At 55.0% G+C, this 25,442-nt stretch overlaps 1 protein-coding gene across 1 annotated transcript; it reads right to left on the bottom strand.

Annotated features, from left to right (window-relative positions):
* Positions 1–991: 991 nt before the first annotated feature.
* Positions 992–12,736, bottom strand: SSC4D (scavenger receptor cysteine rich family member with 4 domains). The gene is made up of 10 exons (XM_061355582.1): positions 12,580–12,736; positions 10,050–10,085; positions 8,964–9,269; positions 7,499–7,570; positions 6,854–7,168; positions 5,668–6,090; positions 4,617–4,928; positions 3,792–3,869; positions 2,193–2,526; positions 992–1,410 (listed from the first exon to the last, which is right to left on the bottom strand). Exons 1-9 carry the CDS (start codon positions 12,689–12,691, stop codon positions 2,210–2,212), a joined length of 1,971 nt encoding a protein of 656 aa, XP_061211566.1. The 5' UTR covers positions 12,692–12,736; the 3' UTR covers positions 992–1,410; positions 2,193–2,209.
* Positions 12,737–25,442: the final 12,706 nt, after the last annotated feature.

Here is a 25,442-nt window from a genome sequence, read left to right as displayed (position 1 = left end):
GTAAATGGAGGGGGTTTATTCACACTCCACTTCCCTGCCCTCCCCCAGGGTCCCAGCAAGTCCATGTCCAATTCCACCAGCACGGTGTGCCTGGAAGGTGCTTCCGTGCCTCAGTTTCCCCACTGGAGTGGGAGCAAGGTGCTCGGAGAGCCCAGAGCATGGGAAGCGGTGGAGAGACACCCAGCATCAGCGTGACGCCACAGCCACACCATGATGTGTGATGCCCAATTGGGCTGCAGAAAAGCATCCCCAAATCATGGAACCCTGTATCCTGGTCCCAGCCTCTCCCCGCAGGCAGGAACAGGCAGGAGAAGGGCCTGCAGCTCCCAGGACAATCTCTTCCCACCCACTCCTTGGTTGTTAGCAAGCAGCACTGGAGTTACTGACATCAGCACTGCAGAGCCTGTATGGCAGCACAACAACAATGCACCCACTTCAGCTCCATGGGGCTGCCAAATCCCAATGGGAACAATCCCGAATCTGGACCCAACCTCACCCCCATAAGCCTGGTGGGGGTCAGGGCTGTCTGCCGGGAGCTGGGGTGGGGAAGGGTCCAAGCTCAGCTCCCAGTTAGGTGGGAATTGAGGGATGCTCAGGGGGCATCAAGGGGTTTGCACCAATATTGGGCAGCAGTAACTGAGCCCTCACCTCTGGGCTTGGGGCATCGCCTGTTCCCAGCCCAGGGAATGGCAGGGAAGTGAGAAGTGGTGAATGCCCCATCCCTGGCAGTGCTCAAGGCCAGGGTGGACAGAGGGGCATGGAGCAAGCTGCTCTAGTGGAAGGGGTCCCTGTCCATGGCAGGGGTTGGAACTGGATGAGCTTTATGGTCCCATTCCATGATTCCATGACTCAGCACACTTTCAAAGGTCTTTTATTTATTCACAAAAGAATCCCAAACACAGATAAGAAAAATAATGGGGAAGAAAAAAAACCCCAAAACAAGGCAGGGATGTGCACGATCTCTTATTGACAAAAGGATCACACAACCAGAGGAGCCAGCACGGCAGAGGGAGCAGCTGGGATCCGCTCCCTGCCTCTGCATGAGGCATTCCCACCCTCGCACCCCATCCATGGAATCAGGAAGGTCATTTTGCTGGTGTCCATCAGACATCACACGCAGTGATGGGGCTGCAGGATGGGTCCTTCCACCTGAGCTGGGAGGGATACAGCCCTTACCACAAAGGTGTGATGCTGGGGAAGGGGCTGGGTTCAGCATCCTTGTGCTGGGAGGGGATTTAGGGTTTTCCCTATGGGTTTTCATCATAGGAAAATGAGGCAGAGACTGGCTGTGCTGAAGGGAAATCTCAGCAGAAGAAATAGGAGGTGGAATGGGCACGAGGGAGAAATATTGGGCAGCAGCAAAGCGGGATGGGGTTGCAGATGGTGCGAGATCCAGCCCCTGCATCACTGCTGCAAGGAAATTGGTGAGGATTTGGTATTTCTTCTGCCAAAAGGAGAACAAAAACCTGGTATTTGCATTGCTGGGGCTTGCAAAGGAAATTGCAGCAGTGCAATGACTTCTTGCAGAGGCACTGGAATGTACTAGTTTGGTTTCAGCCCCCTTTATACATTGTCCGAGCGTAATGTAATGTCTTTTTCCCAGCTGAAAATCCATTTTCCTCATCTCTTAAACGAAATGGCTGAAACCAACCAGATTTCACACCAAAATGCATTTGTTTTCCCAATTGGCAGCTTGGGGCGGGGGGAAGCTGCAGCCAGTGTTTTAGGAGCTGAGGAAACCTCAGCTGGAGAGGGGCTCCTCATTAGGGGCTGTAGGGATAGGACAAGGGGTGATGGGTTCAGACTGAAACAGGGGAAGTTCAGATTGGATATAAGGCAGAAGCTCTTCCCTGTGAGGGTGCTGAGGCGCTGGCACAGGGTGCCCAGAGAAGCTGTGGCTGCCCCATCCCTGGCAGTGTTCAAGGCCAGGTTGGACACAGGGGCTTGGAGCAAGCTGCTCTAGTGGAAGGGGTCCCTGCCTATGGCAGAGGGTTGGAACTGGATGCTCTTAAGGCCCTTTCCATCCCAAACCATTCTGTGGTTTATAAAACCCAATCTTCACCCAGCTCTCCCCATCCCCAAAGAGTCCCCAGCCAGCGTTCCTGTGGGGAAACTGAGTCATCCAGCGAGTGCCCCCATCCAGCACCCCCTTTGTGCGCATCACCCCCTCCACCATCCCCATCCCCGCTCACCTCCGTGCTGCTCCCGCTCACCGGATGCTGCAGGCAGCACCGGCATCCTCGGAGTGGTCGCAGTTGTGGACGTCCCAGCGGATGTGCGAGCAGCGCAGCAGCGAGGCCTCGTGCCCCTTGCACTTGAGGTTGTCGAGGAAGATGTACCCGGTGCCCTGCCCGTACCGCGCCTCGCCCCAGGCCGCCACGGCGCTCCCGCAGCCCAGCTGCCGGCACACGACCCCGGCGTCGCGCAGGTCCCAGGCGTCGTCGCACACCGTGCCCCACTGCGAGAGCAGGAACAGCTCCACGCGCCCCTCGCACCGGTGGCTGCCGTTCACCAGGCGCAGGGACCCTGCGGAGGGGATGGGTGAGGGATGAGGAGGAGCCTGTCTGCGGTCACCATCACCCCTGGGGCAGTGGTACCCGCCGGGATGGGTGCGCAGGGGGGATGGAGAATGGGCCGGTTGGTCCCAAGGCAAGAAGAGCCCTGGTCTCTGGATGATCAGTGGGTGTTTGCTGCTGCACACAGTCCCCACACTGCTTCTGCACAGGCAGGAGCACAAGGGGGTGAGCTGGGGCTGACCCACAGTGCATCAAGGTGGATGTTCAAGTTAAATGAACAGACAATCTCTGTTCAGCTCAGACCCCTTGGTCCATTCCCTCCTCTCTGCACCAAGCTCCATCACCTCCTCTCCCCATCAAGCTCCATCACCTTCTCTCCCCATCAAGCTCCATCACCATCTCTCCCCATCAAGCTCCATCACCTTCTCTCCCCATCAGGCTCCATCACTGTCTCTTCCCATCAAGCTCCATCACCTTCTCTCCCCATCAAGCTCCAACACCGTCTCTCCCCATCAAGCTCCATCACCTTCTCTCCCCATCAAGCTCCATCACTGTCTCTCCCCATCAAGCTCCATCACCTTCTCTCCCCATCAAGCTCCATCACCGTCTCTCCCCATCAAGCTCCATCACCTCCTCTCCCCATCAAGCTCCATCACCTTCTCTCCCCATCAAGCTCCATCACCTTCTCTCCCCATCAAGCTCCATCACCGTCTCTCCCCATCAAGCTCCATCACCATCTCTCCCCATCAAGCTCCATCACCTTCTCTCCCTATCAAGCTCCATCACCTCCTCTCCCCATCAAGCTCCATCACCATCTCCCCCCATCAAGCTCCATCACCATCTCTCCCCATCAAGCTCCAACACCGTCTCTCCCCATCAAGCTCCATCACCTCCTCTCCCTATCAAGCTCCATCACCTCCTCTCCCTATCAAGCTCCATCACCTTCTCTCCCCATCAAGCTCCATCACCATCTCTCCCCATCAAGCTCCATCACCATCTCTCCCTATCAAACTCCATCACCTCCTCTCCCCATCAAGCTCCATCACTTCCTCTCCCCACCATCACTTAATGGTCCATCACCTGATGTCTATCACCTCCCCTGCCTGGACCATCCTTAGAGGCACCAGGAGAAGCCACAGCTTAATGGTCCCACCATTCTTTTCCCCCTTCCCATGGGCTGCTCAATGTCAATGCTTCAGGCTTCTCTGTCCAAACCACCTCTGTTTCCATCCTGTGCTGGTGCAGAGCATCCCCAGGTGATACCTCAGTACCTACCATCCTTGGGACGAGTTGAGGTCAGCATGGTGGTTGTAGTGGTGGCTTCTTGGGAATGGTCTCCAGCATCATCAGGATCTGGTGCAGTGGAGAAGGGGGGGGGGGGGAGTGACTCAGGGGATGCCTGTGCCCCCCCTGGTCCAGGTCAGGGCCCCCCAGAAGCAGCATGGGGTGTCTGGGTATGGATGCAGGGATGTGTGGAGTGGGATGGGCAGCCACCACACTTCCAGGATGCAAACAGGGAGCAGAGGTGGTACCCATGCTCCAGCCACCACTGAGCACCACAGCATCCAACCACTGTGGGCAGAAGCAGCCCAATGGTCTGGGGCTCACATTCACCTAGAACCCCATTTTGCAAACCCTATTTCCGCCAGCCAGCCTGAGCATCAGAGGCTGTAGGGAGACCAAAATCCTCCCTGCACCCATTATCCCTTTGGATTTCCATGCTACCAAGCAGACACCTGGATAGTTGCACCCATCCCACTTCTCCCACCCAATTGGCAAGGCAAGAACCATAGACTCATAGAATGGTTTGGGTTAGAAAGGACCTTAAGATTACCCACTCCTAATCCCCTGATACGGGCAGGGACACTTTCCACTGGAGCAGCTTGCTCCAAACCCCATCCAATGATGGAGCATTCACCCCTTCTTCGTGCACCAGCGCCTCACCACCCTCACAGGGAAGAACCTAAGGAAGAAACTTCTTAAGGAAGAACTTAAGGAAGTTCAGTTCCATCCTAACCCCCCCCGTGTTCCGGCCTGAACCCATCCCCTTGTCCTTCCCCTGCATCCCATCCCAGGAGCCCTCCTCCATCACCCCCTCACCCTGACAGATGACTCCGGCATCCTCATGGTGCCCGCAGTTGTGCTGCCCCCAGCCCAGGTGGAAGCAGTCCTGGAGCCTCTCCTCTCCGCCGCCGCAGCCCACATTGTCCAGCAGCACGGGCCCGCTGCCGTACCCGAAGGAGCCGAGCACGGTGGCGGCGAGCGCGGGGCCGCAGCCCAGCTGCCTGCACACCACGGCCGCGTCCGGGAAGTCCCAGTCGTCGTCGCACACCGTGCCCCATGTGCCGCGGTGCCGCACCTCCACCCGCCCGCGGCAGCTCCCGTTCCCGCTCGACAGACGCACCCCGGTGCCTTGCGGGGAACGGGGGGGGGGTCTGAGATGGGTGCCGTGGTGGCGATGGGGGTATGGGGTGGGTTGGGGGGGGCGGTTATGGGGTGAGCCTTTGGGTTATGGGGTAATCGCTGGGGATACGCGGGAGCAACACCCTGGGGCATGAGCCCTGGGGATGTGGGGTGAGGTAGCAGGGAGTGTGGGGTGAGGATTGGGGATGAGGGGTGAGCTATGGGGAAATATGGCGAGATGGAGGGAGCCCTGGGGATGTGGAGGTGAGCCTTTACAGGCATGGAGTGAGCCCTTGGGGAGCATGGGGTGAGTCCTGGAGGTGTGGGGTGAGCCCTTGGGGAGTATGGGGTGAGTCCTGGAGGTGTGGGGTGAGCCCTTGGGGAGCATGGGGTGAGTACTGAAGGTGTGGGGTGAGCCCTTGGGGAGCATGGGGTGAGTCCTGGAGGTGTAGAGTAAGCATGGGTGAGCCCCCAGGGGGAGTCCCAGGAATGTGGGGTGACCCTGAGGAGAGGGGGTGACTCCCAAGCAGCCCAGGGTGAACACTGTGAGCATGGGGTGATCCCTGAAGATGTGGGGTGAACCCTTGCAGGGCAGGGGGTGAGCTCCCTGGGAGCATGGGGTGAGCCCTGGGATGCGGGGTGAGCCCCTGGGGATGCTGTGGACAAGGATGCTGTGGACAAGGATGCTGTGGGCAAGGATGCTGTGGACAAGGATGCTGTGCAGTACCAGCAGTGGCCGCGCACTCACTTTCCGGCTCGATGGTGAGGAGAGCGGTGCTGAGCACCTCGGTGGCCTCGGAGGGCTGGTCCCTGCTCTCTGTCACTGCTGGGACAAGCACGGGCACAGGTGGGTGCTGAGCGGGTCCAGACCCAGCACCCACTGCCCCTCTGCTTTGGTGCCAATGGCCTCTATCACCGCAACAGCTCCATGGCAAGCTCCTGCCATGGTCAGTGTCACCCCGCAGCTCTCCTGCATGCAGCAGGACCCAGGGTGACTGTGCTGGGTCACAGGAGGACATGGGAGACACAGTCCCCCCTCCAGCAAGCCCCTGGCTATGGCCCAAGGATGAGCAGGGTGGCTGTCTCCTACCTGTGACCGTAGCAGTGAACGTCTCCTCATAGTCCAGGGTCCCCGAGGTGGTGAAGGACGTGATGGTGGACGTGTCCAGCCCTGCGGTGACAAAGGGACAGAGGTGACACATGGGGAGAAGCTGCAAAGCCATGAACCTGCTGACTCCATGAGGCAGACCTGGAGTCTGGGTGCTCCAGGGTGATGGGGATGGAGAAGGGCTGTGTCCATCACCACATCCCTGCTGCCCAAGTGCTGGAGATGGTGCTTCTCCCCCTACCCCATCTCAAGTGCTGAGGTCCCACATGCAGCACGGATGGGCCCCTTGCTTCTCCTGTGGGGTTTATGAGGTTTGATGGCTTGGCTCCCCCCTGTCCCACTGTTAAAGGGCTGTGCACGGTGGTGCCATTGGGTCCGTGCGCATGGGATGGGGATGTTTAGGGAGGGAAGGACCAGCCTGATTTCTCCTGCATCAGCCCATTTGTCACTTAATAGTGGGAAAGGGAAATTCAGGGGCATTACTGCCATTATAAGGGGTAATCAGCAGGGAATGGCAGGAGTACATCACTCAGGGCAGGAAGGGGAGGCAGCTGGGCCCGGTGCCCAGCTCCTTCCGGATGCTGTCGGCTTGTTTCCCAGCCCAGCAGATGCATTTCCATTGCAAACCACAGCTCGGGCTGTGTTCCAGGATCCGGAGCACTGGGAGGATGGCAGGTAAGGAGAAAGGATGCAAGGATGCTCCTGCACACAGCGCCCAGATCCCTGCCTGACCTTGGGCATGTCAGCATCCACCTGAGGCCATTTCCCCTTGGAGACAGCGACATCCTTGGATTCCCACCCTGATAGCGATGCCCTGCCCTGGTACCTGCACAGATGACCCCAGCATCCTCGTGGTGTCCGCAGTTATGGATGCCCCATCCGAGGCTGTAGCAGGCAGACAGGAAGGGCTCGCTGCCGTCGCAGTTGACGTTGTCCAGCAGGATGAGCCCCGTGCCATAGCCGAAATAGGCATTGCTCTTGTAATCCAGGGCTTGGCCACATCCCAGCTGCTTGCAGACCACGCTGGCATCGCTCAGGCCCCAGTCATCGTCACACACGGTGCCCCAGCTCCCGCGGTAGAAGATCTCCACCCGGCCCTGGCAGGAGTCGGTCCCGCTCACCAGGCGGATGCTGCCGTCCCCTGCAGGGGGGGGAACAGGGTGAGAAGGACTTTTCCTTCCCCAGGGTGTCCCCACACAGCGATGCCACCGAGCCTGCATCCCGCACTGCCCGTGGTGCCAAGGGTGAGAAACAGCGGGGAAGGGGGGATGCTTTGGGGCAGCACCACTGATGGGTACATCCGGGATAGGGTTTGGCTATGGGCAGCGTTAGGACAGGGTTCCTGGGGATCTGCCCCTTGGAGCCAGAGTGCTGGGGTGCTTCATGGAGGGGCAGTGGGTGATGGGGGCAAGGGGGAAGGTGATGGATGCTGTTCTCTCCCAGCCCCTGTAAGTGAAGCCAAGCAGCTTACTTTCCCCATCCTGCACTGAGGCTGTGAGGGTCCTGCTTGTTGGTCCTTCGCTGGCTTGTGTGGGTGACAGCTCTGCAAAGGGAAGCAGAGAGGTGGCATCCATCCCACAGGGATCCGTCCAGCAGCCCCGTGTGCTGGCTTTCCCTCCATGGAAAGCAAGAGGGTTTGCACCAAACCAGCCCCAATGGGGAAAGAACGATGGGTTTGCAGCTGCACTGCCCTGCCCGGTGCTATCTGCCCCATGGTAGGTGCAGGAAGGTGGATGGATGGAGCCAGGACCTTGGCTGCTGGCACAGTGGGAAGCTGTGGCATTGGGGTCACACTCAGCTGTGAGGAGTCAGCATCCCACCCAGCATGGGATTTGGATCCGAAATCATGGCATATATATGTAAAAACCAGTAATACCTCGATTTTCCTGCTGGTTTTACCTCTATTTCTTTTGCTAACAATGTTGGTTCAAGCCATCATGTCCCATCTCCTCATGCTGGGTTTATTGGGGTGCTCTGACAAGCAGCCACTCTCATGCCAAGGGTTGTGGGAAGCATCCTGGGAAGTGCTTCACTGACATGGAGAAGAGGTTCCCGACCCCATGTTTCCCTCTGTAACCACAACCAACAGAGCCAAGCTGGCTCTTGAAAGCTTCTACACAGAGGAATCACCTTTCCTGGGGTCTGGTGCTTGGGTGGACTCCTGCATCTCCTCTCAGGAGAGGAGCATCTCCTGGTCTCCATCACCCACCAAGCTACAAACACCCAAGGGCTCAAGCTGCTTCTCTGCCCTCAGACCCATCTCCTCCTCCTCCAATCCTTCTCCCTCCTGTCTCCAGCAGTGCCTTGGTGCAGGGCTCCTGCTCAGTTCACAGCCTCCTCTCCCTGGTTGCCAACCCAGCATTCCAGCCCTTTCCAAGCCCTGCTTCTGCGGGATGCAGGGATGCACTGAGCAGTTGCAGCCGTGGCTGAGCTCCAGGTCTGCACATCCTCATGTTTGCCAGTCATTGATGTGTGGCTGCTGAGCAAACCCTACATAACTCTGCAGGAGGAACACGTTGGGTCTATAGGGGTGGGCACGGAACTGTTCCACTTTCGCTTGCCAACGCTTTCCACCGCTTTTCTCACCTTTAGGAACATTTCCTACTGAAAAGCTCAGCGATTTAAAGCAAGACAAGACAAAAGGGGGAAGCGCAGTCGGGCAGCGGCTGACTCAGAGGCAGGAATGTGGGTCGGCATATGCTCTTTCCCCAGGGATCCTGCTGGAGAGGTTGCAAAGTCCCTGAGCTGGGAGTGATGGGGAGCACAGAACAGGCTGGTCACCTTATGGAGCACCAGCATGCTGAGCCGGGAGGTGACCTGGATGGAGGACAGGGGTGGAGGAAGGATGCAGAGGAGGTTTGGATGACCCAGGGTATAAGACACAGCTCTTGGTCTCCCTCTGCTCTCCTTACCCCCGAGGAACCAAACCTCGTTACCATTGCATACAACAGCCACATCCTCATAGTGATAGCAGTTGTGGATGCCCCATCCATGGCTCCAGCACTCGCTCAAGGCCACCTCCCGGCCCTTGCAGTCCACGTTGTCCAGGAAGATGGGTCCGCTCCCTTGGCCGAAGGCCATGGCAGGAGGGAGGGTGACGGCGCGGCCGCAGCCCAGCTGGCGACACACGACGTTGGCATCCACGAGGTCCCAGTCGTCATCGCACACCGTCCCCCAGGAGCCGTTGTAGAAGATCTCCACTCGGCCCTGGCACCGGCTGGGCCCGTTGGAGAGGCGGATCTCTGCAAGGATGGGCACAAAGAGGCACCCAGGAGGTGCCATGGGGAGGACGTGAGCCCTATTGGCACCAAATCTCTGCTCCTCACATGAGTTGGTGGCTCTTTGCTGTAGCTCAAGGCAGCTGTTGGCTTGGTGCTACCCAATGGCACCATCATGGGTATGGGATCATGGGTATGGGATCATGGGCTTCTCAGACATGAAAACTCAGAGCATCTCAATACATACATGAGAGGCACCATCATCCCATCATCTTGTCTATTAATAGCCTGGGCAATAATCCAGTGGGAGAAGAATCCCATCGTCTTGCCTACTGATAGCCTGGGCAATAACCCAATGGGAGAAGAGGGAAGTGGACATGTGACATCACATATGATGGTGACAAGTGACAAGATGCAATTAGCACATTCTCATTAGCTTCAATGGACCATCCAGGCCTGGTCCTACATGGGAGCTGGTGGGATGCAGATGATCTCTCAAGCTGTGGGTGTATAAGCACCTCTGGCTGGCCACATCCAGGGTATTATTTGCTTGGGCATGACGAATGGCACAGGGAGTCATCAAGAGGTGGAAAAATTCCCCTCTCAGGATAATATGTGGGATAGGGATAATAAAGAATCTCTAATTCCTTTCTGTAAAAGGAGTTCAGCTGCTTGTTGCCACTTTTGGTTCCAAACCAATATGCTTCCTTTTTGAAATCCCCCAAACCCCATTTTTAACCAAAATCCACACTTTTCAACTACAAAACTTCCTGGAGAAGAATGGCTTGAAGAGAAGGATCTCACCTGGGAATGGCAGCAGTGCGGGCTCCGAGCTGGTGCCTGCAAGGGAGAAGGAAAGGGATCAGATCTCCGCAGCATCCTTGCAGTGAGGATGGATGCAGCTCGGGGGGTGACAGCAGCAGGGATGCCGGGCACAGCGGGTGCCTGTCCCCTCATTGGCACCCTTTGGGGTGCTGATGACACCAAGCTCCGAGAGAAGAGGTGCATGGCAGAGGGAGCAGAGAGGAGCATGGACCACAGACATGGCATCCCAGCCTGGCCGGGAACCGGAGCTTGGGTGATGCTGCCAAGGGCTTAGCAAGGGTTTGCTGCAGAAACATCCTCCTGCAGCTGGGAAGGAGCAGAGCGAGGTGGGAGAGGAGGGATTCCTCCGCAGTTATCCCATTAAACAAAACTGGCTTCATGCAAGCCCAGGGATTGCTGCTGGTCTCCTGCAGGCTGGTGCAACCCAGGGGTGTCGGAACATCAGGATGAGGTCTCTCGATCCCAGCTGGCTCTGGAAGGGCAGCTCTATGTCTGCTGCACACAGACAGACCCCCGGTGATTTCTGCCTTGGGGCTCAGCTTCCCAGCCACAGGAGAAGCAGCTGCCCTGGGGCTTCCATTCCTAGTTAATTCTCAGCCCAGTGTCATCAAGCAGCATCTGGAGGGAGCTGAACGCCTGCAGGATGCATCCCCATCCCCATCAGCTGGGCTTAAATAGGGGCTCTGAAAGCGCTCTGCCAGCAGCCCCACACCCAGGGGTACGGATGCTGCCCATTGACAGGTCCAAAGCTCCCCCAGCAACCAGCTCCCCACACCAGCCTGCCCCCTCTCCCATAGGCTGGGTGCTACACGGGCACAAACCCCCTCTCAGCTCCAGGCTGAGTGATGTGGGGTCCCCCTTGGATGCTGCACACAAGAGGCACTGAGGTCTCCAGCTTGTGAAGGGGGTCATGGCAATGGTGCCCTGGGGGACAGTGGATGGGGATGGGTGTTTGGACCTTGTGGATGCCCCTGTCATTGCCCCATAGGGTGCCTCAGGGGTTTGCAAGCTTCAGGATGCTGGAAGGCAGCACAGACCAGCTCCTGCACCCAGAGCACCTCGGGATGAGACTCTGGCTGCACAGATGGATAACAGTGTTCAAGTTAAATCCCTCCACACCAATTATAGCACCCAAGGGGTGATCAACACCCGTGGCAGCTCCGTGGCCTCTTTTCCTACCCCTGGCTTGGAGCAGCCCTGTCCTGCTTCACGCTCAGCCCACGAGCAATGACAGGAAGGTCAATCCCTGCTGCTCCGGAGGAGGATGTCACCACCATGAGAAGCAATGTGATGGTCGAGCGGATGAACCCACCTCCCTTCTGCCTTGCTTAGGACGTTGCCTGGGAGACTATGAAGTCAGCTGCAAAACAGGGCTGTCAGAGAAAGACCTGGAAGCCCCAGGAGAAATGGGAATAAGGCAACTGGCTGCTGTAGCTATGACTTAGACCCCAGGAATAAGGGCTAGGAGTGAGATGCCACCCATAGCTGGACCCAGGCAGGCCGGAGAGAGATGCTGTGATGCCAAGAGAGAAGTAGGGATTAAACAGAAGACCAATGAGGGAGGATGATGAAGGACATACCAGCCCCATAAGCTGGGTAACAGGAGAGAGGTAACTCAGATCCCCCCTGCACGGGAATGTCGCTTTTTAGGGAGGACATACCAGCCCCATAAGCTGGGTAACAGGAGAGAGGTAACTCAGATCCCCCCTGCACGGGAATGTCGCTTTTTAGGGAGAGCTTTTGCTCCTGGGTTGTATTAGTTTTTAGCACTGAGTCCACTCCAGTACTGAGGAAGCAGTGGGGAAAAGGACATTGTTAAATATTCAATATTCATCTCCCTTTAAGTCAATATCAAAGCTCTGAAATACTCATTTGAGAGCATCCTCCAGCAAAGTCACAAGAGACCTGAAGGAGATACTCCTGTTATGTCTGCAGCAATGAGGAATGAGGGGAAAACAGGGGGTTCTGAGAGCAGAGGGAGCCCTCCACGTTCCTCTGATCCAGCTGCACAAGGCCAAAAGGAAAGGGGAAACCATCCCAAGTAAACACCATCCCATTCATATTGCTAAATATAACCACCGCATGCAGGGACAAATCACCCTCTGTTAGTGATTTGCCAGCTTCCCGGCTGGCTTTGTCTTGTGGGGCTCTGCTGAGGCCTGGCTGTAATTACACTGATAGAGTCACACCAGGATAATTACGGTGTTCCAGCACAGGAGTGGCTTTTCCCAATTCCAGCCTGGAAGGACAACGCCTGCCAGGAGGGATTGGGATCAGTGTCCTCAAGGGATGGATGCTCAGCAGGATGCCCTTGCTGCACTTGGCATCACGCATAGGTCATGGTGGGACATAAGAGCTGAACTTGCTCCTTCCATCCCTGTGCACATTCAGTGCCGTTGGGGACATCATGGTATTCCTGCTCCATGAGGAAAATCTCCTCCTGCAAAACTAGGAGGGAAATGGTGGGTACCTAAAGCTACCTATCCCACTGCAGCATGCAGAGGCTCACCACTGGGGCTGAGGAGGAGGAGGAGGAGAAGGAGCAGTGTGGCTGGCATCAGCATCCCAATGTCCAGCATCCCTGTGCCATGCCGGGTGGCCGGACATGGTCCGAGTCTCATTGCTGCACCGTGGTCCTCCTGCAGATGGGTGTCCAGAGGAGGGTGTCCCTGAAACACGCAGACAGCAGTGTTAGTGGTGATGGAGAGCAGAGCCTGTGCCCACAAAGCCCCTCCTCATCACCTACTGAAGCAGTGACCAGGAGTGACAGGTAAAACAACTCAGGTTGGATTGATTGAGAGGGAGAGGTTTTGAGCATCAGGATGAAGATGCAGGGCTACATCCATCCATGAGGCAAAACTGGGAGCAGGGAGAGAGCCTTAGACTGCTGTACCCACTGAAGGATGGACCTCAGACCCGTGATGTTACCAGCAAACCCCATAGCACATACATACCATATATCCCACGCCACACATGGGTAAACTGAGTCACACACTGAATCCAGGCTGAACTGTGAAGGAGCTCCCCAGCCCATCCCAGCCTGGACACAGCCATGGCCAACCCACTGCTTTGTCTTGGCTCTGCTGGTGCTCTTCAGCATCCCAAGGGAAAGAGCAGGGAAAGGCATTTATATGGGAAGACAGAAAGCTCTGGGGTCTGACAGGAGAACCTCATTCACCTGGGGGATGTGAAATCCACAGGGACAAGATGGGAAGCAAACAGGGGAATGTCAGGCAGAAAACGAGGAAGAGATTAAAGATGCCATTTCCTCTTAATTCACTGCTCCCTTCAGGAATCCCTGACGCACTCGTAGCTCGGTTTCACCCTGGGGAGCAGGATGGGGCTGATCCTGCTTTCCGTTACCCCTCTGGGACCGGGATCAGCATCCCAGCGGTCCCAGCATCGCGCTGCCAGCAGCACTGGGACGGCAGCGTGCGCTGGTGGAGCAGTGCCATCGTGAGGATGCTTTCGCACGCTGGCTCTGAAGCCAGGCAGCAAGTCCCAGCTAAGCAGAGCCCTCCTTTAGTCCCTCCAGCCGACACAAGGCACATCTGAAGGGATGGGCACCGGCTGCTGCTGCCTGAAGCATCTACTGATGGTGAGAAACTTGGGAAAGGGCCTTGAAATCTGACGTATTGGTGACCAAAAAGCATCCCTGTGGATGTAAAGCATCCCTCTAGCAGCCTTTTTGCTGCTCCTGGTTTTCCAATGCAGTGGGAAGAGCTCCCATCAAGACCATAGGTTGGGTGTGCTCCAAGCCTTCGGAGCAAGCCTTTGACTTTGCTGTCTGCACCAATGGGAGATGACAGCAGCCCAGTGATGGAGGTGCAGGATGCAGCCATGTGGACGGGGTACATCCCCATCCCACCTCCTTGCTCTCACCACTCGGCTCCTGCTGCGCAAAGAGGTGATCCTGCCCCTCTGCTCTGCTCTTGTAAGACCTCACCTGGAGCATTGTGTGCAGTTCTGGTGTCCTCAGCATAAAAAGGACATGGAACTGTTGGAACAAGTCCAGAGGAGGCCACGAGGATGATCAGGGACTGGAGCACCTCCCATAGGAAGATCGGCTGAGAAAGTTGGGGCTGTTCAGCCTGGAGAAGGCTGCGTGGAGACCTCATAGCAGCCTTCCAGTATCTGAAGGGGGCCTATAGAGATGCTGGGGATGGACTCTTCATTAGGGACTGTAGTGATGGGACAAGGGGTAATGGGTTAAAACTGAAACAGAGGAAGTTTAGATTGGATATAAGGAGGAAATTCTTTCCTGTTAGGGTGGTGAGGCACCGGAATAGGTTGCCCAGGGAGGCTGTGAATGCTCCATCCCTGGCAGTGTTCAAGGCTAGGCTGGACGAGGCCTTGGGTGCCATGGTTTAGTGTGAGGTGTTCCTGCCCTTGGCAGGGGGTTGGAACTGGATGATCTTAAGGTCCTTTCCAACCCTAACTATTCTATGATTCTATGACACCTGCCAGTAGACAGGCAGCTCCGCGATGGGGATGAAAACCAATCCACTCCCTAAGGTGATGCTTTCAATGCTCCATTCATCCCTCTGCCGCTCCGAATAATGTCCCCTTTTGTCCCCCACTGGGCAGGGCTGACAGACGGCCCCGCTGCTGCCCTGCCCCGGCCAAACCCTCGCATCGTGTCCTGCCTGCAGGGACGTTGTCATCCAGGGCCATTCTTGTGCCGGAGCCAGCGCGTTCCTGCTCCCTGGCACGGGGCATTAACCACTGCGGTGCTAGAGCCATGGCTGACCCCAGGCAGGTAAAACCCGACCTCCCCTTCTCCTTTGTGTCTGCTTCTCCATCCTCACCCCAACGCTCGGCTGAAAACTGAACCCATTTCCTTGCACAGACGGGTTTTAGGCACCCTTAAGGATGCCTATAGATGAAAAGCCGCTTTTAAGCCTCAATAAGCCATTGTAGCAAAGCACAGCATCTCTTTTAAAGGGCTGGTAAATGTGAGCTTCTGAAAGTGCCTTCAAACAAGGGTCTTTCAAGCTGTTAGGTAAAGCAAACCCCAACCATGCACCTGATGGAAGAAGCATCAACACCCACATCAGCCCCGACCCCACACTGACCACTGTGTCTGATGCACATCTTACAGGGTAGAGCACAGAAAGTCCCTGATTTCACCCCAAATTACTCCCACACTGTGCCTAACCCCCACCTCCAGCCAGGACATGAGACCCCTCAGGTCCTTTGGTCCCCTTTCATCCCCATGGCCATGGCTGGACATACCCCCTTGCTCTTGAGCTGTCTCTCTTCAATTATCCAACTATAACAACTGAGTCTTTCAGCAGCCCCATCATACCATGATTTGTAATTACCATGCTGACCCATGAAAAAGCATCATAAATCCACATACCTGTTTGGTATTGCCTTCCCAGGATAGCAATGGGAATACTGAATCCCAGAAATCACTGTTCTCTTTTGAAGTAAAGGAAAAAGCTGGCGACTTAGTTAAAAACCTGAACAAATAATTGTTGAAATGAATATTCCCAGGAAGAGGTGATGGGGATGAGGCAGGAATTAATTTTTCTTTAGGCGAGATCTTGTTTAGTAAATTAATTAAAAATAGCTAAAAAAGAAGATAAAAAGCATCTCATCCATCAACTGAACAGCTCCAGCCTGTCATCTCCTTGCATCTTTGGGGTTGCTGCTGGCTGGGTTGCAGCTCTAGGGCAGGACGGCAGCCTTGCATCCCATCCCGGGGCAGAGCACCCCGAAAGCAAGGGAGGAAGGGAGGGAGAAGGAGGGGGAAGAAGAAGAGGAAGAGGAAGGAGAGAGGGAAGACCTCTAAGGAGACATGGCGCGGAGGGAATGGCTCGGGTTTCAGGAAGGCAGGCAGGGACACATCCCAAAATTGGGAGCTGGCAGAGCCTGGGTTACACCTCAGGGGAAGGGAGAAGCTGCTCCACAGGGCTTGGGATTTGCAGCTCCTTCCCACCTCCCTCCTGAATGCCCACCTGGAGAGGGAGCCAGTAATAACCCCCTGGCTGGGAATTGCTGTTGGTACCCGAGCCAGCATTGGGATGCGGAGGGAGGGGATGCTCCCAACCTCCTGCTCATGGGACCTGGGCACTGCTTGTGGGAGTCCTGCTCCTCTTGCATTCCAGTCTTCCCAGACTGTTCCTGGGCAAGAAACTGCCTTCAGAGACTCTTTTTCTACCGAGGATGCTTCCTGCCCAGGCATCCGAGGCTCAGAGACCTTCCCTGTCCTTTCCATCTCATACCCCAGGGCTGGAAAACCTTTCCCATCCACCTCCATCACCTCATCTGCTACACGTTCACATTGTCTCCTTCATCTCTCAACCAGGGCATCTCTATTTTAAAAGGAGGTGTGTGTTTAACCATTTTTAACCATTATGGCCTTTTAACCATCTTAACCATCATTGCAAGTAAAAGCCTTGTTTTGAGAGACTCCTGCCTCTCAGCAGCCTGGAAAGCAATGGATAAAGGACCCCCAAATGCGCTGGGTTTCCCAGTCTTGTGGATTCTTAAGTTCCCCAGCAACTTTAGGAGTCAAACACTTGTATTAGGGTCAAAATACTTCTGGCTTTGAACATGTTGATCTTATGACCAGCAGGATCCCTGCCCTTGCTTTCCTGGAGGCAGCAGCTGCTCTTGCTGCTGGATTGCTCATTTGCTCCTACACAAAGCCCAGACCCTTAAATGCCCTTAAAAGCTTCGTGTTCTCACTCAGTACAAAGCAGGCTCTGGCTATAACTGTCGCCAAGTACATGGTTGCCCATCTGCCATCGCTTTCTTGTAGGGATTCAGTAATTAGCAATTAGGCTTTTACTTCCCATCTCTTTCAGCAGCAAAGCTCTCATTAGCCAGCTCGCAAACACCAGCCTTTTAAGCCTGTTTTGCCTAAACTTTGACAAAGTCTCTGCCATCCTGGTTTGGTGCCAGAGCCTGCAGGCTGGAGGTCACCAACTCCAGCATCGATCCACATCCAGGCTTGGAACACCAGGAGCGAAACCCTCTCTAAATGCAAACATGGATGGGTAAGGTTGGCAGCACAAAGATGCTCTCCATGATTTCCTGGTCCATTCAAACAGCATCTTGGATGTTTTCCATCTCTACATCATTACTGCATGTGCTTGGAGTGGCTTGGCAGCATCAGGCTATGGGCTTACGCTGCAGAGCAAACACAGCCAGCCTTATTCAAGGCACAGCCACAACATAGGAAAGGCTAATTATAAGATTCCACAGGGCAGCAAGGCTGGCCAGGGAAAAAAAGCTCTTTTTGTCCTTCTTTATGGTCCTTCTGCATAGGACATTGGTGATGCTCACAGGAGATGGGTCCTGGAGGGGTCAGGGCTCAGCAGGACCATTCCCATGTCCACTCAGCATCTGCCATGTGCCATGAGCAGCATCTGTCCTGGCTTCCTGCAGCAGTGGGGTGGATGACATCTACAGCAGCAGCCACCAGATCTCTTTTCTGGTAGCAGCTTGATCTTGGATGGAAAATAGGGAAAATGAGCATAAAACAAACCCATAATAGTAATAATAATAGTAATAGTAATAATAGTAATAACAATTACAATAATTAAATAATAATAATAGGCTTTCCTTTTCAGTTAGCTGGGTGAATGCAGAAAGGAAAGACAATCTCATTGCATGTCCTACACCATTGCCAAGAAACATGTTGGTGATTTATAAGAAGGGCCTTGTGCAATATAAAAAGCCACAAGCTAAAGCAAAAGGCATCTTCTTGCTGGCAGGAGGAAAGGACAGGGCTGAGCTGCTCCTCAGGACACCAGTTGCTGTTGTCAGCCGTTAGCTGGCTTACAATGAATGTCAGGTTCACCCAACTGGTTGCTGCATTAAATCACGGCGTGTTTATGGTTTTCCTTCCCACTGTTATGGTGTTTTGGGGAAGATGGGCACGAAAGGTGCAGCAGGATGGAGCTTCCCCTCCTTTCATGCCTGTCTCTGCTGGGACCCTGCAGTGTGGGGTCTCTCACACCCCAAAAGCACATGGTTCACCTTAGGAGAAGGGAAAGATGTAAGTGCAGCACAAGAGCATTTTGCTTCCCTGTCCTGGCATCGAGCCCTGCCTGGGTCCTCGCGCACCTCTGTGCTCTTTGGAGACCCAAGTGATAACTGTGATGGGTTTTCTGTTAGTGCTGAAGGAAGGGCAGCCCCGGAGAGGCTCAGCACCGGGCTGCAGCAGGCTGGAGCTCCGGGAGAGGTACCCATCCCCTCCCGGACAACATCCCCTTTGTTCCTCCTGGTAAGCTGCTTCCTGACCAGCGTGCTGCAGAAACCACCCCAGCCAGGGGAGAGCCAGCAGCCCAAGGACACGGTGCTGACAGGCAGCTTTCCACAGGGCAGCCGAGCTGTGCCACAGGCTCTGGGATGGCATCCAGAGCTGTGGAGGAGCAGGCATGGACCACAAGGGTGGAATGAAGGGGGTGGGAAGCAGGGAGCTGGATGCCCTCAGTCACCCTGATCAATCACAGCAAAGGCACTCGCTGTGGACTATCAGCTTTAGGGTATGCCTGCAGCTCCCCCCCCCTTTCCTGTGTCCCCTCTCATGTCATTCCCATTGACATTCTGATGTCATTCTGGGGTGAGCACGATGCTCCAGGCAGCGGATCCTATGGGAGAACAGCCGCTTATGTACCACATGTCCATTAGGACCAGAACTTGCCGCTTTTCCTGCATTGGGGAATACAGACAACCGGCTTCTGCTGTGGTAGCTGGGACTGCTGCAGCCACAGCCTAAGTGCTATTAAACAACGCTGACTGGGAAGTGGTGACCCCCGTGGGGACAGACAGGCTGACACAACGGACGGGGCGGACATCGCTGCCTGCGATGGGGTGGAGATGCCGTGTCCGAGCCTGGCGCTTGGAATGACAGAACACTTTGTGTTGGAAGGGACCTATAAAGACCCGCGTATTCCAGGCGGGTGCAGAAAGGCTCCGGAGGGATGGAGCGCGCCCTGCGCTGCGCTGGGCTCAGTGTGCACTAGGTGGCACGCATTTTCAGGAAGAGACGTTGGAGGCAGCTGGGAGAGGAGCTGGGATTGGGCAGAGCCGTAGCGGGATGTGCGATGGGGCAAGGGGCATGGCTTTAACCTGCCCAGGGGGAGACTGAGCTGAGCTCTTAGGCAGAAGCTCTTCCCTGTGAGGGTGCTGAGGCGCTGGCACTGGGTGCCCAGAGAAGCTGTGGCTGCCCCATCCCTGGCAGTGCTCAAGGCCAGGTTGGACACAGGGGCTTGGAGCAAGCTGCTCCAGTGGAAGGGGTCCCTGCCCGTGGCAGGGGTTGGAGCTGGATGAGCTTTAAGGTCCCTTCCAACACGAACCATGATTTCCCTGGAGAAGGCAGGCAGCGGGACACAGAGAGCTGAGCACCTCCCAGCAGGGACTGGGTGCATGTCCCCTTCAGCAGGTAAATCCTGTCTGTCACAGGGCAAGGACACTGAGTCAGAGCACGATGCTGTAACAGATCCCACCTCTCCTTTATCTAATCAGTGCCTGGCAGGGACAGGCAGCAGCTGCTGCAGAAGAAAATGAAACCAAATTCCACCAATTACCCTGTGCCTGCGGAGGAATTCCCTCCTAATTCCTGTCACTTTGGGTTTGTCTGCTTGAGGAAATCGATCCGAAATCAAGAGGGCTGTGAATGCAGAGCGCTGCAGCAATCCCAGCATAGCTGGGACAGACAGTTGCTAAGTGACTTGTCTATTCCCTAGAGCACAAGGCAATTTAACAGAGCCTCAAGCATCAGTTTACATACATTAGCCTAGGACCTTGACTCAAAACCACATGAGATGGAGCAGCCATGGAGAAATGAATCCCACTGCCTTCCAGCCTCACTGCAAGGAAAGGAATGGGAGAAGACAAATATTTGGCTGGTTATCCCAGTGTGGGGATGGCTCAGGCCTAAGATGGTCCCATGGTGGAGGACTTGCTGCCTTGCAGACTGGTTTGGGAAGCGTGCAGAAAGTATGCGCTTGTGGGAAATAAGGGATCCAGGTGATAAAAACCCTCAAGGACAGTGTTAAACACTGTGGATCATTATGGATAATATCATATAAAGTATTTGCAGGAAGTCAGGACTATAAGGTCTACATCCCTGTACATAGCAAACAGGGTCCTTAGGTTCTGATTGAGGCTCATCTGCTGGGATGAGATACCTGAGCATCGACTGTGCCTCAGAGCCTTCCATGTATCCTGATGCACGAGTCCTACCAGACCAGCTCATGAATCTCTGCTCAAAAATGAGGAATAAAATAGAACAGTAATAAGAAGAAAAGAAATGCAATGTGTTTCCACAGCTTCCCACAGCTCAGGCATCACCTGGCTGCACTATGCCCATCATACAGCCCTTCTCTCCTCCCAGTAACTACACCAAGTGCACCTCTGCTCTTCCACAGCCCCATAGACACCCTGTAACACCCTTCAGACCTGCAGCATCATCCAAAGCCCTTGCCCAGCTTCTCCCATCAGCCAGGACCCCTTGCTCCTTGCTTGCAGCATCTCTTCATTACCCAGTCATGCCATGTAGCTCTGCCAGGCTCAATATGATCTTCATCATCCTCCCTCAAACCTTTCCCTGTTCAGGACCAGAGGGTATTTAACAGCTTTGCATCAGAGGATATACAGCTCCATAAAGTGCACCTATCTATCTCTCAGGCTTGTGTGTCTCGAGGTAGAAAGGAAAACAACCCTTCACGTTGTTCTTTGGGTTCTAATTACAGCCACAGGAGACAGGAATTCTGAAAGCCTGAGTGGTGGATGTGAAACTTATTGCTTCAACAGACACATCACGAGCAGGCTATCAATCACCTTTGGCATTTATTAGTACGTTGTGAGTAGTCTGAACTCAAGGATGTGACAGTCTCATCCATCCTGGAACAGAGAAATCCATGGGCATTTGCATTGGAGGGTGAACTCACAGCTCCAGGGGACTGTTACTGCAGCTGCAGTGGTTGTGTGATCAGCGCTATGCATTTTCTGTAAGCAAAGAGACCCTTTGTAAGCTCTGTAAAGGTAAATCCTGTGTATTTAACCCAGGAAGCAGAGTTTTATGATATCCCTGCATGCCTGTGGTGTAAGGTGGTTCTAGATGGCATTTGTGCTGTAATTACGGAGTCCACACATAATGTACTTGGGTTTTAAATCGCATCACGGGTGAATCAGTGCTGATGGGTGTAAAGTCCAGGGAAGTTTAAAGCCATTTGATAAGGACTGAGGAATGCTTCCTGGCTCCGAGATGTCTTCTGCTGTGAAGGGAGAAGCTAAAAACCCAGGTGGGGCCTGCCCTACGTCTAACACAGTGTTAGGAAGCAATCCATCATCAGCAATGGGGCAACAGCACAAGAGGGACGTGGAGCTGCTTCGGTCCAAAGGAGGCCATGGGGATGCTGCGAGGGCTGGAGCAGCTCTGCTCTGGAGCCAGGCTGAGAGAGCTGGGCTGGGTCAGCCTGGAAAAGAGAAGGCTCCTGAAGGGGAGACCTTAGAGCAGCTCCAGTGCCTAAAGGGGCTGCAGGAAACCTGGAGAGGGGCTTGGGACAAGGGCCTGTAGGGACAGGCCAAGGGGAATGGCTTGAACCTGCCCGAGGGGAGACTGAGCTGAGCTCTTAGGCAGAAGCTCTTCCCTGTGAGGGTGCTGAGGCGCTGGCACAGGGTGCCCAGAGAAGCTGTGGCTGCCCCATCCCTGGCAGTGCTCAAGGCCAGGTTGGACACAGGGGCTTGGAGCAAGCTGCTCTAGAGCAAGGGGTCCCTGCCTGTGGCAGGGGTTGGAGCTGGATGAGCTTTAAGGTCCCTTCCAACCCAACCCAGTCTGGAATTCCATGATTCCATGTTAATGTGACCTCTACACAAAGGGGCCTGATCCCGATGCAGGTGCAAGGACGCGATGCTCCATTGTCAGAGTATCTGCTGCACTCACACATTGTGTTTAACAACCCTATCCCGTGCTCAAATGAGGAACACAACAGTCACCTCCGGGGGCTGTTCCAGATTTACATGAATGCAAAATGAAACCAAAAATAGCCGTCCTTGAGACCGTGCTGAGCAGCTGATCCATCGGTCGTGGCACCGGGTGCTCGCATCCACCTTCATTGGGATGAGTCAGTGGCTGGAAAACAGCTCCCACAGCCACAGCCAGAAGCATGAAGCTTCAGTAGGGGCTGCAGCTCTAACGAGACACCGGTGTGACGGGCTCTGCTGAGCTATGGGATAGAGGGAATGACATTGGAAGTGTGTCCAGTGTGTCTCTGAGAGGAGCGCCAGTGCTGGAGCTCGGAGTCGAGGTACTGCAGGAGGAGACCCCGGTGCGGGTGTGCGAGGGCAGGGCTGGTGTGCAAGGGGCACACTCAGTGTCACACACTCAGTGTCACACAATCAGCGTCACACACTCAGCGTTACACACTCAGTGTCACACACTCAGCGTCGCACACTCAGTGTCGCACACTCAGTGTCGCACACTCAGTGTCGCACACTCAGTGTCACACACTCAGCATCGCACACTCAGTGTCACACACTCAGTGTCGCACACTCAGCGTCGCACACTCGGTGTCACACAATCAGCATCACACACTCCGCGTTACACACTCAGCGTCACACACTCCGCGTTACACACTCAGCATCACACACTCAGCGTCGCACACTCAGTGTCGCACACTCAGTGTCACACACTCAGTGTCACACAATCAGCATCATACACTCAGCGTTACACACTCAGCATCGCACACTCAGCGTCGCACACTCAGTGTTGCACAGTGTCGCACACTCAGTGTCACACACTCAGTGTCACACAATCAGCGTCACACACTCAGCGTTACACACTCAGCATCACACACTCAGCGTCGCACACTCAGCGTCGCACACTCAGCGTCACACACTCAGCGTCGCACACTCAGTGTCACACAATCAGCGTCACACACTCAGCGTTACACACTCAGCATCACACACTCAGCATCACACACTCAGCATCGCACACTCAGTGTCGCACACTCAGTGTCGCACACTCAGCGTCGCACACTCAGTGTCACACAATCAGCATCACACACTCAGCGTTACACACTCAGCATCACACACTCAGCGTCGCACACTCAGTGTCGCACACTCAGCATCGCACACTCAGTGTCACACACTCAGCGTCGCACACTCAGTGTCACACAATCAGCATCACACACTCAGCGTTACACACTCAGCATCACACACTCAGTGTCGCACACTCAGCATCGCACACTCAGTGTCACACACTCAGTGTCACACAATCAGCATCACACACTCAGCGTTACACACTCAGCATCACACACTCAGTGTCGCACACTCAGCATCGCACACTCAGTGTCACACACTCAGTGTCACACACTCAGTGTCACACACTCAGTGTCGCGCACTCAGTGTCACGCACTCAGTGTCACGCACTCAGTGTCGCGCACTCAGTGTCGCACACTCAGTGTCACGCACTCGGTGTCGCGCACTCAGTGTCACGCACTCAGTGTCGCGCACTCAGTGTCGCACACTCAGTGTCACGCACTCAGTGTCACGCACTCAGTGTCGCACACTCAGTGTCGCGCACTCAGTGTCACGCACTCAGTGTCACGCACTCAGTGTCGCGCACTCAGTGTCGCACACTCAGTGTCACGCACTCGGTGTCGCGCACTCAGTGTCACGCACTCAGTGTCGCGCACTCAGTGTCGCACACTCAGTGTCACGCACTCAGTGTCACGCACTCAGTGTCGCACACTCAGTGTCGCGCACTCAGTGTCACGCACTCAGTGTCACGCACTCAGTGTCGCGCACTCAGTGTCGCACACTCAGTGTCACGCACTCGGTGTCGCGCACTCAGTGTCACGCACTCAGTGTCGCGCACTCAGTGTCGCACACTCAGTGTCACGCACTCAGTGTCACGCACTCAGTGTCGCACACTCAGTGTCGCGCACTCAGTGTCACGCACTCAGTGTCACGCACTCAGTGTCGCGCACTCAGTGTCACGCACTCAGTGTCACACACTCAGTGTCACACACATGCACCCCCAGCATCACACTCACGGTACCACACATACCACATCATGCACCAGTATCACACGCACACCCAGCATCACACTCACACTGTCACTGTCACACACACATGAGACCAAGCCATTAGGCCCCAGCTGAAATAACCTTACTTTTTAGCATGAGTATGATTTAGCACCTAAACGTGAATGCTCCCTTGTCATGGGGCCCCTCTGAGGGTGGGAACCTGCCCTTCTGGTGAGGTTTGATAAACGGTGCATCAGAATTAGGGCTTGTAGGTGCCTTGCATCTGCTTCTGTGAATGGCTTCTAAGCAGGGACATCCCTCATGGTGAGAAAGGATAAAAACTGAACAAAGAGCAGAGCACGTAGCCCACAGGTATTAGCAGTTGAAGGTAAAAGGTAGCCAACAGCCCGTCATTGTAGCCCTACCCCAAGTGTGCAGTAGGATAGGAGGACGACAGTTATACAACTTACCCAGCTGTATGTGTGGATTCTTCAAATAAAATTATATCAAGATGAGGATGCAAAGTATAAAACCCCTGAAATTTACCGTGCTTGGGAGATGTGGATGGAGGTTTGAACCCCCGAGTGCTCCCAGCGCCAGTGAAGGTCTGTGCTTTACTTTACAGTGCGTACCGTGAAGTGATTTCTTTGAATCACACACACAGTCACACTCATGGTGTCACTCCCGCTGTCACTAACAGTCACAGTCACAGTCACACAGTCACACTCACAGTCACACTCACGGTGTCGCTCTCTGTCACTGTCACTCGCACATACACACTCACGGTGTTGCTCCCGCTGTCACTCACAGTTACACACACACACACACACAGAGTCACACACACACACACACACACAGTCACACACACACAGTCACTCCAGACACAGTCACACACTCACACATACACACACACGCACACATTCACAGTCACACACACATACACACACTCACAGTCTCACACACACACTCACACTCACGGTGTCGTTCCCGCTGTCACACACACACACACAGAGTCACTCACACTCTCTCTCACACACACACATGGAGTCTAACACACACACGCACTCACACACGGTGTCGCTCCCGCTGTCACACACACACGCACACATACGCACACATGCGTACACACGCACACACACGCACGCACGCACACACACACGCACACGCACACACATATACATACACTCAGTCACACACAGTCACAGTCACATGCACACGTACGCACACCCACATGCACACGGTCACACACATGCACACACACGCACACATGCGCACACGCGCACACATATACATACACTCAGTCACACACAGTCACAGTCACATGCACACGCACACACACACACTCACACACACGCACACCCACACGCACACGGTCACACAC

This window comes from Neopsephotus bourkii, unplaced genomic scaffold, assembly GCF_033783945.1.
Source record: "Neopsephotus bourkii isolate Nb327-2 ecotype Australia unplaced genomic scaffold, CSIRO-AGI_Nbou_v1 NB_804, whole genome shotgun sequence".
In the NCBI taxonomy this organism is placed as follows: Eukaryota; Metazoa; Chordata; class Aves; order Psittaciformes; family Psittacidae; genus Neopsephotus; species Neopsephotus bourkii.
This window is presented reverse-complemented; position numbering and strand designations above follow the sequence as displayed.

Excerpts from the sequence above, each read along its gene's own strand:
- SSC4D (XM_061355582.1), bottom strand. The coding sequence starts at position 12,691 with ATGAGACTCGGACCATGTCCGGCCACCCGGCATGGCACAGGGATGCTG. Across the intron at positions 7,169-7,498 it reads CTCAGTGCAGGATGGGGAAA|GGGACGGCAGCATCCGCCTG; the intron begins GTAAGCTGCTTG and ends CCCCCCCTGCAG. Across the intron at positions 3,870-4,616 it reads TGCCGGAGTCATCTGTCAGG|ATCCTGATGATGCTGGAGAC; the intron begins GTGAGGGGGTGA and ends CCACTGCACCAG.